Here is a 12,621-nt window from a genome sequence, read left to right as displayed (position 1 = left end):
GTTTCTGTCCTCTCACGATGTGAGATGATATAAATTTGTACGTAAACTCTCTCGAACAAGAGAAACTCCAAGCGATTGACAATTGTAAGTAGGAAAATGTGATTTTAAAAAGTCTCAACTCTCTGCTATTGTTTTTTCATTTTTTAGTTTTGTGAGTTTATGAAGTTCTGCTCATAAAGTTTACTTTTTCTAAAAACTTTATTATAGTATTTTAAAATTTTCATTGAGCAACTTATAATACTTTTTATGTGATTTTTGCAGGTTAAGAATTGTGAAACAAATCTTTCTATATTTAGATTGAAGAATTTCAATGAACATCTTCCTTATTTCGATCTTCTAGATATTGGAGCACCTTGATTAAAACACCGAGTGTCTACAGAGTACAAAAGTTTTTGTCGAAGTTTTTCTTTTATTTTCTTTTTTAATGAAAGAAATGTAACATAAACATATATAATATCAACTCAATTTTAGTCGTTCGATAATTTACATTTATATATCTTATCATATCGGTCTTAATATAGTTATAGACAATATATATTTGAAATATAATAAATGATACAAATAATAGGCCATCAATCATGTCCTTGGATTTGTATCGATTTGTATCGAGCGTTTCATAACTCGATAATTTTTTTTTAATTATATTTATAATATTATACCATCAAGTTATATTTTTGCTTAAATGTTTTATTTATATTCAACACATTCTTCTTATTGATTCGAATTCCAACACTTTTTCATTTATTTATATTGAAATCTTTCTTATCGCAAAACAATCTAGTTCATAAAATAAAAAAAACTAAAAAATAAAATAAAATTATTTTTTTTTTTTTTTTTTGAAAAACATATAAATGTTTCCATTCTCAAAACAATGCAAAAACTCACTTTTTTTCCCAAACCTTAAACCCTTGAAAACCGCCAAAGCTTTCAGGCATCATCATCGTTCCTCAGATCAAACCTCCTCAGGTCTTCCTTCGCACAGAAACCTCCGACTCCCCCGAACGCCACCGATGGAGACACCGTCGGACGGAAAAGAAGACGCCGTCGCCGGCGCCGGCGCCGCCACCACCGTCAAGGACATGGCTTCGCAGCTGGAGTCGCGGATTCAGTCCAGCAGCAACGCCCAGCTCCAGCTCCTGGCTTCCCTCCAAACCCTAATCCCCGACCTCGTCTCCTCCATCGACCTCTCCCTCAAGGTCGTCTCCGCCTTCAACCGCCGCCCCTTCGCCCCCATCCCACCTCTCCCCAACCCTAATCCCCTCCCCAGGAAACCCTCCGACCCGAATCGCCCGCCGACCCCCGACAATGCCGCCGCCCCCAGATCCTCGAATTCGAAGGGCGCGGCGGAGCTGAGCCCGATGGCCCGGTCGGAGAGCGAAAAATTCTCGCTTGACGAGAGCAACAGCCCCTTGTCGGTCGTCAGGTCGATGGTCGCGGTGTGCCTGCTGGAGCGGGTCCCCTTCACCGCGATCGACTCGTCGACGGTGTTGAGGAAGCTGGAGAATGACCAGAATGCGACCCCGGTGGAGAAGGCGGCGTTGCGGGAGGTGGGCGGAGAATCAGGCGCGATATTGGCAGTGGAGATGGCGCTGCGCTCGATGGCAGAGGATAACAGCGGGGTTGAGTTGGGGGAGTTTGTGGTGAGTGGGAAGTCACGGGTGATGGTTTTGGGGATTGACAGGACTCGGCTTTTGAAGGAATTGCCGGAGAGTGGGCAGGATCAGAGACAGCAACAGCAGCAGCAGCAGCTGCAGCAGGAGTCGAGTTCAGGGGATGATAATTCTAATCCTAATCAGAATCGTGGTGGCCAGGGGATTGGTAATAGTGGAGCTGATGTGAATGGTGGGATCTTCGGAATGGGAGGACCAGTGAGGCCAATGCAGGACATGTGGATGGGAGCCGGTGGCGACCTGCACATGTCAGGGGTCCCTCCAATGTTTCAGGGTGGTGGACCGCCTGGAGCATTGATGGGACCTCGGAGTGTGCCTAGAGTAATGGGCATGATGGCAACTCCTAGAGGAATCAGCATTCCTCCTATGCATAGACCTCCTCTGGGGCCAAATCCCGGCGGGTTATCTCAGAAGCCAAGGACAGAAGAGGATGACATGAAGGATCTGGAGGCATTGTTGAAAAAGAAGTCTTTCAGAGAAATGCAGAAGTCGAAAACTGGAGAGGAGCTTTTGGACCTGATTCACCGGCCGACTGCAAAAGAAACTGCAGTGGCTGCCAAGGTATTGAGATTCATGTTGCTTTTTGACTCTATGGATGCTTTGTTCCGCTTAGGCACTAGGGTTGTCTGGAAGCTTTTCTATTTTGTATTTGGAGTTATATTTCAGTGAATGTGATAGCTTATCTGATCAAGGGCTTTATTGAATGCTTTGTGTCGCAGTTTAAAACAAAAGGTGGGTCGCAGTTGAAGGAATACTGTTTATCACTCACTAAAGAAGATTGCAGACGCCAAGTTGGGTCCTTTATAGCTTGTGAAAAGGTACATTACAGATTGTGTTTGGCAGTTGTTTGTTAAGTAATTGTGAGTGCAAATACTCTGGTTGCTGGATTCATTTGTCTATGGCTAGGCTGTGTACAGTGGACTTCTGTTATTCTGTCAGTTTTTAAAGGATCTGATGGTGACATTTGGCTTCTAAGTGTTTCTTATGAGGGAGTGGATCACATTCACACCGTCATGCTTTTACTTCCCTCTTTGCCAGTAGTAATTCCACAATAGAGGTGTTAAACAAGCAAACAGCATCTAAGTAATTATTAGAAGATACCAAACTCCTAACAGCTGCTCTGGTGGTGCAAGTGCAGTTGTCATAAGTTCAACCGTTGCAACAATGCATGCAGCTCCAAGTTGCAAGCCTTTACTTGTTGGGCTATTGTCTGCATACATGACTTTCCTATCAATGGCTGCTTCTACAAAACTTCTGCATTATTAACCAGCTTAGAGAGTCTTATTTGCTTTGTCTGCACTTTTATGATTATGCAGGTATTTAGAGACTGTTAACAATAGTGTTGGTTTTCTTCTTAAAACACCTACTCAGCCTTTTCATCCCCCAGTCAGAATTCTTAATTCAGAGACACCCTCTTTGCCTTCCACGATTAAACTGGGACATGAATGAAGACCAGATGTATCCCTTTGTAATGTCAGTGTCTTTTCTTGGGTATTGGGGTCTTTGTCCTTTTTTACTTGAGTTTGTATTATGCACAATCTAAGATGGGGTAATAATATACTTGCTGTGCACGAAAGTTAAATGTTGAAGAAAGAAAACAAACTTAAGAGCTATGGCTCCAAATGGCTTGTTTGGTTGAATGTTATTTGTTAGAATATCTAAATAATAAACCACGCCGCCTTTATTTAACATTTGGCTTTAGAACAGTTGGTGATAGTCTCACGAAATCTCATATGGTACCAAAGCCAAAGGTCTTGAGTTCAAATTTTTTCAGGCCCCATTTGCCTCTCCTATTAAATTTCCACTCTTAGTACTAGGCAAAAGATCATACTAAACATGAAGGGGAGTGCTAAGAATATTTAAATAATAAATTATGCCTTCATCTTCCACCAAAAAAAAAAGAGAGAGACCACGCCTTCATCAACAGCTTCAGCTTTTCAAATAGATGGTGATGATCCCACAAAATCTCACATTATTCATGGACTGATACATCTGGAAATTATATTTAGAATTTTTTTCAAATGTATTTAGCAATTTTAATTGGTTTGAAATGTGTTGTATTCCTGTTATAAAGACGTTTGAGCTAAGACATTGGCCCTCTACAAGCTTTTGTTATTTTTTCCCCATGTTGTACTTGTGTGACTACCTCACTGTTGTTTTATATGTTCAAATTCTGTATTCACCTTAAGAAAATGTCTTCTTTCAGGTTCATTTTCGGCGAATAATTGCTCCACATACTGACGTCAACTTAGGGGATTGTTCTTTCCTTGATACTTGCCGGCACATGAAGGTCTTTCATCTCTATCTTTGTTCCTTGGGCATCCTTGGTTGCAGCTTAACTAAATCTGATTGATTGTTCTTTTCCACAGACATGCAAGTATGTTCATTACGAACTTGACCCAACACCAGATGCACCACCAATGATGTTGGGGACAGCAACAGCACCTCCCAAGCCATTAAAGCCACTGCGTGCAGAATACTGTTCAGAAGTAGAACTTGGTGAAGCACAGTGGATCAATTGTGATATCCGGAACTTTAGAATGGATGTGATAGGGCAATTCGGAGTTATAATGGCAGATCCTCCCTGGGACATCCATATGGAATTGCCTTATGGGACAATGTCAGATGATGAGATGCGAAATCTCAATGTTCCCGCATTGCAGACTGATGGCCTGATTTTTCTGTGGGTCACTGGACGTGCCATGGAGCTAGGACGAGAATGGTATGTGCTTGTCTGTTTGGATGGACTGATTTTATTCACAGCACTTTTAGTGCATGTGCCTTTGTTATTTGCATGATAAATTCTTTCCATGGGGAAAGAAGGGCTAGATACAAGTAATGAACTCTGTGGAGGTTGCATAGGTGCTTGTGGGGAAGTCACTAGATTAAGTAGCGGCTGTACAGTTGTTCAGATTTGTTGAATTCCCCTAAAACAATATGAGTTAGCGATGCTCTGTCATTTCCCAAGGGGCCTGACGTTAGAGCTCACAATGCTATTTACGAATGAAATCATGCTGTTTATCATTTATCATGCTCTTGCATAATCATTTTATCCACATGTTACAGTCTGGAACTTTGGGGGTACAAGCGTTGTGAGGAAATCATCTGGGTGAAGACCAATCAGCTTCAGCGGATCATCAGAACAGGCCGCACAGGCCATTGGCTCAATCACAGCAAAGAGCATTGCCTTGTTGGAATTAAGGGGAATCCCGAAGTAAACAGGAACATTGATACTGATGTCATTGTTGCGGAGGTTCGAGAGACTAGCCGTAAGCCAGACGAGGTTAGTGAATTACACACTAATTCTTGGAGCTGATCCAAACTGCTTGAAATTTGTTTTTGCACCGTCTTCTGGGTTTGCTGATAGCATTTTTATGATCTTAAAATGGTGAATGTGTTTATGTATACCTGAAGCAGCTGGTCCAACCTAACTTGTGCACTGCAGAAGCCACATCTCTCGAGTTTTTCAAATATTATAGAATGTAAATTGTTCTGTTGTAATTTATGCTAATGAAAGCACTGTTTTTGCAGATGTATCCGATGCTGGAGAGGATTAGTCCAAACACGAGAAAATTAGAGCTGTTTGCTCGCATGCACAACACTCATTCCGGGTATTGTTTTTAAATTTACTGTCCTTAATTTTTGGAAATAAGAATAAGCTGCTGAAGAAAAGTGAAACTTGCGTATTACTCTTATGGACAAAGTAACGGTGGAAGAGTCTAGGCATTTTGGACAACTGTATATATTTAATGAACAAGCAATCAGAATGATTTTTAAGTGGGTAATGCTTTTTTTTTTCCTCTTTTTTTTTGGCCCAGAACCTTATAATTGTCACTCTTCCAAGGTGAAGGCAACCTTGTCATGTATATTGATTTATTTTCAGCAGAACAATCTCATCCTGCATATTATCGTTGCCTTGAGGTCTCTTTTTGATGGTCTATGTCATTTTTCAGGTGGTTGTCTCTTGGTAATCAGTTGAGCGGCGCGCGATTAGTAGAAGAAGGTTTGCGAGCAAGATTTAAGGCTGCTTACCCCGATGTTGAGGTGCAACCGGCATCTCCTCCAAGGGCTTCGGCGATGGAAGTAGACTCGGCTGCTGCTCAAATGAGGAGTCCGTTTGTAGCGGCAGAACCCAAGTCTGCTTCCGCGCAGTTTTCAGAACCTGCAGTTTCTGGAGCTATGGAGGTCGATATAGTGAGCTAGAGTGGCCATCAGTGGAGTCAAGAAGTAATTAAACAGTCGCAATGCCACTGCCTCAGGTGTTGGCCATTTGGTCCTAGTACTTGTCGATTGGATTCAACAATTTTGACCGCTAATGTCCATTGGATTACTCCTTACAATGATGTCAAAGCGAGACAATAAGATCCGTGACGAATTCCCGCCAGATGTTGCCATTGATGCATCCTGATGTGCTGGTTATCGGCTGACTAGTTCTCGGTGGTATACCTGTACTTGTAGCTTTTGATGTAATTTGTTAGGTTGAGATTATGAGATATTATTAGTGTCGTGTGTAAACTGCACTGCCTTGAATATTTTTATAAAGCGCAGAATGTCAATGTTAACTGTATCTTTATTAAATTCGCATTGGATTGATTAACATCATTTGCTTTCAAGAATTAATTCCTTGGGACTGCAAGAAACGGCTCGAAAGGGCCGTAAGACATGAGAGCGTGCATGCTCAAGTTGTTTCCTTGCAAGGGATCTACTAAGAGAACACCCCAATAGAAACCCAAGCCATGTTCTATGTCAAAGAATTCGAGTGAGCGCGAGATAGGGTTGCTTGTGGTTCCAAGTGACGCTACATGATCTCGAAGCAGATTATTCTGGAGTGAAATTAGATCTTCATTAACAGAACCGAAAAACATTGCTGCAAACAGAAACAAGGGAAAGTAAGAAAATTTCATCTGATTCAACATTTCTCCAGCATAAATATTCCACAAATTTACAAAATTGATTAAACAGACCGAAAAAAACGAAACTCGAATAATTTTTTTCCTCTGCAGCTTGAACTGCCATTCACCTTTCGTGCTCCTACTCACTCCAGTACTTCTCATCAGCATCCTTCCCATCCACCATCTCGCCGTCACTGTCGCTGCTCTGATCCTCCAACCCCATCCTGAACCTCTTCACGTCCTCGACGACGGCATTACGGAACAGCCCCACGTCGACCGCGCCCGACACCATGTGATACCCTCTCTTCCTCAGATCGTCCGGCGAATCGAACGGCATGGCAAAGCCTGACAGATACGCCCGGCCACTTCCCAACACTCCCTTCTCGGCCGTCCTCATCATCTCCCTCACCTTCTTGTTCCCCGGGTCCCAGAGGTACCCCATGCTCGCGCTCAGATCCAGTGGCCCCATTTGGATGCAGTCCACCCCATCGACTGCCGCGATCTGTTCGACATTTCGGACGCCCTGTTGGGATTCCACCTGACAAAGGAAAGTATTTCATGCATCATTTATACCACGCTTGAAGAGAAAACAAAACTATAATAAGAGCAAAAACTGAAATCGATATACATATCACGCCAGGGATCAAAGGAGCTCGGCCTCAAGCCATTGCTAAATTGATAACAACATATTACGGCTATTCTTAAGTGGAAGCTCGCGGCATGAATCGCCATAAGATCAATTCAATATCAAATTTTAGGAAGCTCTATACAGATATGTGATCATCAACTTTCAGGAAACTAATGACTACCAGTCAGATTTTTATCATTAGTACTTGTACTAAAGATCAATCTGTTTGAAGAAATATTATTTCAAAAAAAAAAAAAATTAAAATTTTCATGTTTGGACGACATGAATGTAATTGATATGATCAATTCTGTCTATTGGGCACTCGAATTCTTTTATGACATTAATTGAATCTATGTAAATTTATACGATGAGAACCATTAATTGTGTTAGCCCCTATATGTTCAATGACCAAAAGATGATATTATTCAGTAAAAACACTGTTTTTAAGCTCTCTTTTTTTTACATAGAAATTCGATCTTGGTACCTGACACATGACGAGGAGCTCCTCCTCGCAATTACTCAAATACCCTTCGTCGATCCCGTACTTGGAGGCCCGGACCACCGTGTGGGCCGACCCGCGGACGCCGGCGGGCGGGAACCGGGAGTACGCCACCGCGTCCCGGGCCAGCTCCGGGGTGTCGATCATCGGGAACATCAGGCCCTGCGGGCCGAGGTCGAGCGCCTTCTTCGCCCAGGCCGCGGAGCTCTCCGGGAGCCGGAGGATCGCCGGGGTGCCGGTGCCGGCGAGGGCGCGGAGGCAGTGGAGGGCCTCGGAGACGCCGCCGGGGCCGTGCTCCATGTCCACGACGGCGAAGTCGTAGCCGGCGAGGCCGGCGATCTCGGCCACGGTGGGGGAGAAGGAGAGGAGGAAGATGCCGTAGAGGGTCTCGCCGCCGCGGAGGCGGGACTTGAGGGACCGGGGGTTGGCGGCGGAGGACGGGGAGGAGGAGGAGGAGGAGGAGGAGGGAGAGAGGTCGACGGGGATGGAGGCGGAGGAGGAGGAGCGGACCGGGGCGAGAGCTCCGAAGCGGGCGGCAAGGCGCAGGGGGCTGCGATTGGGTGGAATTGAGGGGGGAGCGGAGAAGAAAGGAGGAGGCTTTGGGTTCCTGAGAGTGGAGAGGGACGAATTGGTGGCCGGAGAGACGGCGGCTACGGCGGCGGTAGTAGGTGCGGCCGCCATGTTCGGCGGCTGAGAGGGTCGATAGGGTTCTTGTTGGGCTTTAGGTGGAGAAAAACAGGGGGAGAGAGAGTAGTAGTCGAACAGTGAGGAGATCAGAAAGTCAGAAGAACGACGATGAAGAATTGAAGATGTCTCCCCAGATTTGTCACGTGCGAAGCTTGTCTTGTAGTCAGTACTGAAAGCAAAAGCATCCTTTTTTATGTTTGATAACCATCTACCTCAAAAATAATTTCTATTTAGAAATAATTTCGTTATTTTATTACTTAAACAAATTTATGAGCGCTCCAAATCTTTTAGTGAAAAAACATTTAGTAAGAATCTCAAATTTTTTCATGAACTAAATTTTCTTTTATTTTTCTAATAACTTCATTTCATTTTTCTTTTCTTTTTTATTTCTCTTCCTCTTCCTCTACTGCAGTCATTCTTTAGAGAGTCATCAAGGTTATTAATATTGAGGGAGTCTCGTTGGCCCCTAGCAAGGGTGAGGGTCACCTTGCCTAGCCGTTGGCAAGGATGATCTCACGGCGAGGCTCCAATGAGGTCTTGAACCTTAGCTGGCAGGTCGTCGGTCATTTCTATGGCCAGTAATCGGCTTGGAGGAGAAGAAAAAGAGCAAGAGAAAAAAAGAAAAAAATAATTTAAACTTGATTTTAGAGTTATTTTCAAAACAAAAGAGCAACATTTTTTAATCTTTTTGATTCTGTTTCCATTATATTCCCAGGAGTAAAAATTCTATCAAATGAATTGCTTTCTTTGGAGTAAAAATTCTATCAAATGAATTGCATTTTTTTTTCCTATTCCAAGGAGTAAAAGAATAGGGATCAAACAATATTTGACATATTACCAAACAAACCCTTTGTCCTATTTTGTCTCAATATTTTGGTGTGATACTAATCAAGCTTCTGATTTCAGTAACATTGAAGAAGCATGTCGTGGATTCCGTTTCCCCAATCAAAATTTATTCGTGCATGCGATATCCCAAATCAATTTTCGCGTCGTGTCGGCCTAATTCCTCGTCAACTGTTTCAAGAGATTGCATCATTGTACTCTTTCTTTCTTCTTTCTACTTTCTTCCCAAAATAAGCTTAGCTACAATACTCGCCAATGAAAAGAAGTAAGCAAGTCTCTGCGGCATGCTGTGTAAAAGCTGAATTTAGAGCCAAATCTCTACTTGACATTACATAAATTCCCTCGCAAAAATTCTGCTCTTCTTCTGTAATAATTAACCCTTACGAAGTAAGCAATTCAATCGAATGAGTCTCATCTAAAGTTACAGGGCATGTTGACAGAATGAAAATCGCGAATGAATACGCACGAGTTGCTAACACGACGCCGTAAAAAGCTCGCGTCCCGTCCCACGAAACGGTGAATCCGATCTCTTTTCCCGCTTAGAGCTTTAGACCGCCTCTGGCCATCGCGAGAGCGCCCTCATAAGTTTGATTCCCGCCAATGAACCCGCTCATGTGGACGAATACACAGCCGGGGATGCCCGACTCTTTGGAGAGCTCGTCATCTCTCAGACCACGCCACTGAGCTAGAAGAGCCTTCCGGCTTTCGAATCTGTCGGGAGCCACTGCAACTGCCTGCACCCGCCAGTGTTTGCTCCGGTCATCCTGCACATGCAAAAGGCATCACTGTTTGTTCAGAAAGTACTCACGTTATCAATTGCCATTCCAATAGTTCAACATCAAAGCTTAACAAGAAAGGAAAGAAAAGAAAATCCGCTCTTGGTCATGGTGCAACAAAGACCATTTGCAGTTACGAGATGCATCCATAGAATCTTAGCTTCGATCTATTTAAGACCTTGATTTCTTTGACTCGACTGGCAAGTGGCATACCACCCTTAAAGGGATTCATTCACCCACGAACTAAAGCAGACACTTGCTATAGCCATAGAGCTTCTCCATTAAGAATGTGCATAAATAAGTTCTCCATTTATTCTATGTTGATTTCCCACCGAGCAGGACAATATTCTCCACATAAATCCACATCTACACAGAAAATCATCAAATGGCCCAAAGGGTTCAAATTGGTACCTGATAAAGCACATATTTGATGGAAGGTTCAATTTTCATCTCCTCCTCCAGCTCAAACAAATGAAGCTTCCACTACGAAGATAGATCAAATCAAACATATTAGACAAAAGGTACATGGCTGATAACTATCCAAGAACTATTAATCATCAGATGAGAAACGAATCAAAGTATAGCATAACAACTACAGAAGTTGAACAATGTGCCAACAAACTGTTGTTTATGATTTACCTCATTTGCATACAAAATCTAGGTCTATCTAAACAATACTCAACTCTCAAGCATGTTCATGAGTCATATCATAAAGATTCAGACACTTACAGGACAAAATCGATCTAAAACCATAATTTCTCCACTTGAATCAATACTATATCTAGCTGCAAGACACTCCATTACAATGGACCTTGCTGGTAACCACGACCTTGCATGAAATCGTACGCTCTGAATTTGAAGGAAAAGGTAAAGAATTAGCATCAGAGTTGTTAAAATGAATAATAACCATTACACCGCCATCAAGACTTCTTCAAGCAAACCTTACATCTAAAAATTCGCCGCCAGCCAAGCACATGGCTCGCAGAAATGCCTCATTCTCCTTCTCCGAAGATTGATCAGGATCAATCCAGTCCAGATTCAGTCTTCCGACTCTTGAAGACAAATGCGTGTTATTCACATATCTTGGAGGCTGGTCAGTGTCATACCGATTTATTCCGTTGTCAATAGCATCAATTGCCTGACATTATCAATTAAAAGATCAACTCATCAACCAGCAAAGAGTGTTTTAACATGCATTTCTATATTAGCAAGATAAAAGAACCCCAAGGAAAAAGATTGAGCAAGATACAGATGACTTGATGTCAGAAAATAGCAATGACACAGCAAGCAAGAGTTGCTGTGCTCAAGCTCTACATGTGAATGTTATGTATTACTATCACATCTGAATGTCAAATAACTTGTACTCAACAATTCATTCGCTATTTAAAGAATCTTATGAATTCGCAATTGGGAAAATGACGTATAGGATTCACATAAGCATAAGAAGCAAAGACACATGCCTCCATGAAGCTCTTATACACAGCAAGAAACAGCCGCTGCACATCTGGATGGTTTTCATCGACCTGAAGCTCCTTAGCTATTATCTCCTTTCCAAAATGCTAAACATGGGGGAAGAATAAGATACGAACCATGTTAAAAATCAAGAAAATCTAGACCCCCATCAATGCGGAAATCAAAAACTGAAACAACCAGGTAGAAACTAAAAGGCTAGCCTAATGGACATAAGGTAAACACTCAAATCCAACTAGTACCTTGTAAACCAAACCAGCACTGCTGAGCTTGGTGGAAAACCCATGCCCAAATACCTCCTCAAAACCTTTCTGGTGATGATCATACCGGTCTCTACTCGGATCATACACACCTCCAACATCAAGCACAGCATCTAGACCCTCCAGCATCTGCAATCTCCAATTAATTTCTATAACAAGAAAAGCAACCCACAATTCTTCTGGCCAAGAGATACGTAGAACCAAGCTTTAAACATATACCCGTCAAACAATAGCCAAAAAGAATTGCCGCTCTCACCCGTTGAGCTACTAAAGATATCATTTTTCTTCTAAATTTCGCTTCTTCTTTTTTTTTTTTTTTTTTTTTGTGACCCAGGGAACCCGCGCACGGCCGGCAGCCGGGGGTAAACCCTGGGGAGGAACGCAGGACCACCACCCACGCACCCCGGGTAATTTCGCTTCTTTCTTTGCCTCCGAAAAAACCCAAGAAGACAAATGGGGGGAAAAGCAAAAGCAAGAAGCGGGGAATACCTGGGGGTCTCTGGTGCGGACGATTTCGGCGTTGGAGAACTTGTTGGTGAGGCGAATCATGAAGCAGCCGAGGGCCTCGTCGCAGTGGAAGCTGCCGTTGTGGGTGCCCACGCGCTTCGGCGGCGGCGGCGGCGACCCGGCGGAGAAGGAAGAGGCGGAAACCCTAGAAGGAGAGGCGGGAGGAGGAGTCGCCGCCATGCGAGGAGAGAGAGCGAGGAGGCGATGGAGGCTGAACAGGCGAGGTGGCTGCTGCTTCCAAATGCCTCCTCTTGCTGCTCCCAGCATTCCTCTAATGCGAAAAATTAAACCTTTGGAGCTGGGGCCAGGTTGTTTATGTAATGCGTGGAACCGAGATTGCACTTTCAAGAAAACGGAGAGCCCAAAAGGTTGTCCGAAACGTTACTCAA

The 12,621-nt window shown here is 43.3% G+C and overlaps 3 protein-coding genes across 3 annotated transcripts; 1 reads left to right on the top strand and 2 right to left on the bottom strand.

The window, feature by feature from the left end:
* Nucleotides 1–890: 890 nt before the first annotated feature.
* LOC104441622 (N6-adenosine-methyltransferase MT-A70-like) lies at nucleotides 891–6,267 on the top strand. The gene is made up of 7 exons (XM_010054780.3): nucleotides 891–2,231; nucleotides 2,390–2,488; nucleotides 3,877–3,960; nucleotides 4,040–4,392; nucleotides 4,737–4,953; nucleotides 5,202–5,281; nucleotides 5,624–6,267. Exons 1-7 carry the CDS (start codon nucleotides 1,011–1,013, stop codon nucleotides 5,871–5,873), a joined length of 2,304 nt encoding a protein of 767 aa, XP_010053082.2. The 5' UTR covers nucleotides 891–1,010; the 3' UTR covers nucleotides 5,874–6,267.
* A 285-nt stretch (nucleotides 6,268–6,552) lies between these two features.
* LOC104441621 (2-keto-3-deoxy-L-rhamnonate aldolase) lies at nucleotides 6,553–8,485 on the bottom strand. Its single transcript, XM_010054778.3, has 2 exons — nucleotides 7,675–8,485; nucleotides 6,553–7,100 (listed from the first exon to the last, which is right to left on the bottom strand). Exons 1-2 carry the CDS (start codon nucleotides 8,368–8,370, stop codon nucleotides 6,702–6,704), a joined length of 1,095 nt encoding a protein of 364 aa, XP_010053080.2. The 5' UTR covers nucleotides 8,371–8,485; the 3' UTR covers nucleotides 6,553–6,701.
* Nucleotides 8,486–9,475: 990 nt separating this feature from the next.
* LOC104441620 (MYG1 protein) lies at nucleotides 9,476–12,565 on the bottom strand. Its single transcript, XM_010054777.2, has 7 exons — nucleotides 12,215–12,565; nucleotides 11,708–11,854; nucleotides 11,456–11,554; nucleotides 10,942–11,133; nucleotides 10,725–10,844; nucleotides 10,407–10,478; nucleotides 9,476–9,983 (listed from the first exon to the last, which is right to left on the bottom strand). Exons 1-7 carry the CDS (start codon nucleotides 12,497–12,499, stop codon nucleotides 9,759–9,761), a joined length of 1,140 nt encoding a protein of 379 aa, XP_010053079.2. The 5' UTR covers nucleotides 12,500–12,565; the 3' UTR covers nucleotides 9,476–9,758.
* Between the last annotated feature and the right edge of the window lie 56 nt (nucleotides 12,566–12,621).

The sequence above is a fragment of the Eucalyptus grandis genome, chromosome 4 (assembly GCF_016545825.1).
Source record: "Eucalyptus grandis isolate ANBG69807.140 chromosome 4, ASM1654582v1, whole genome shotgun sequence".
In the NCBI taxonomy this organism is placed as follows: domain Eukaryota; kingdom Viridiplantae; phylum Streptophyta; class Magnoliopsida; order Myrtales; family Myrtaceae; genus Eucalyptus; species Eucalyptus grandis.
This window is presented reverse-complemented; position numbering and strand designations above follow the sequence as displayed.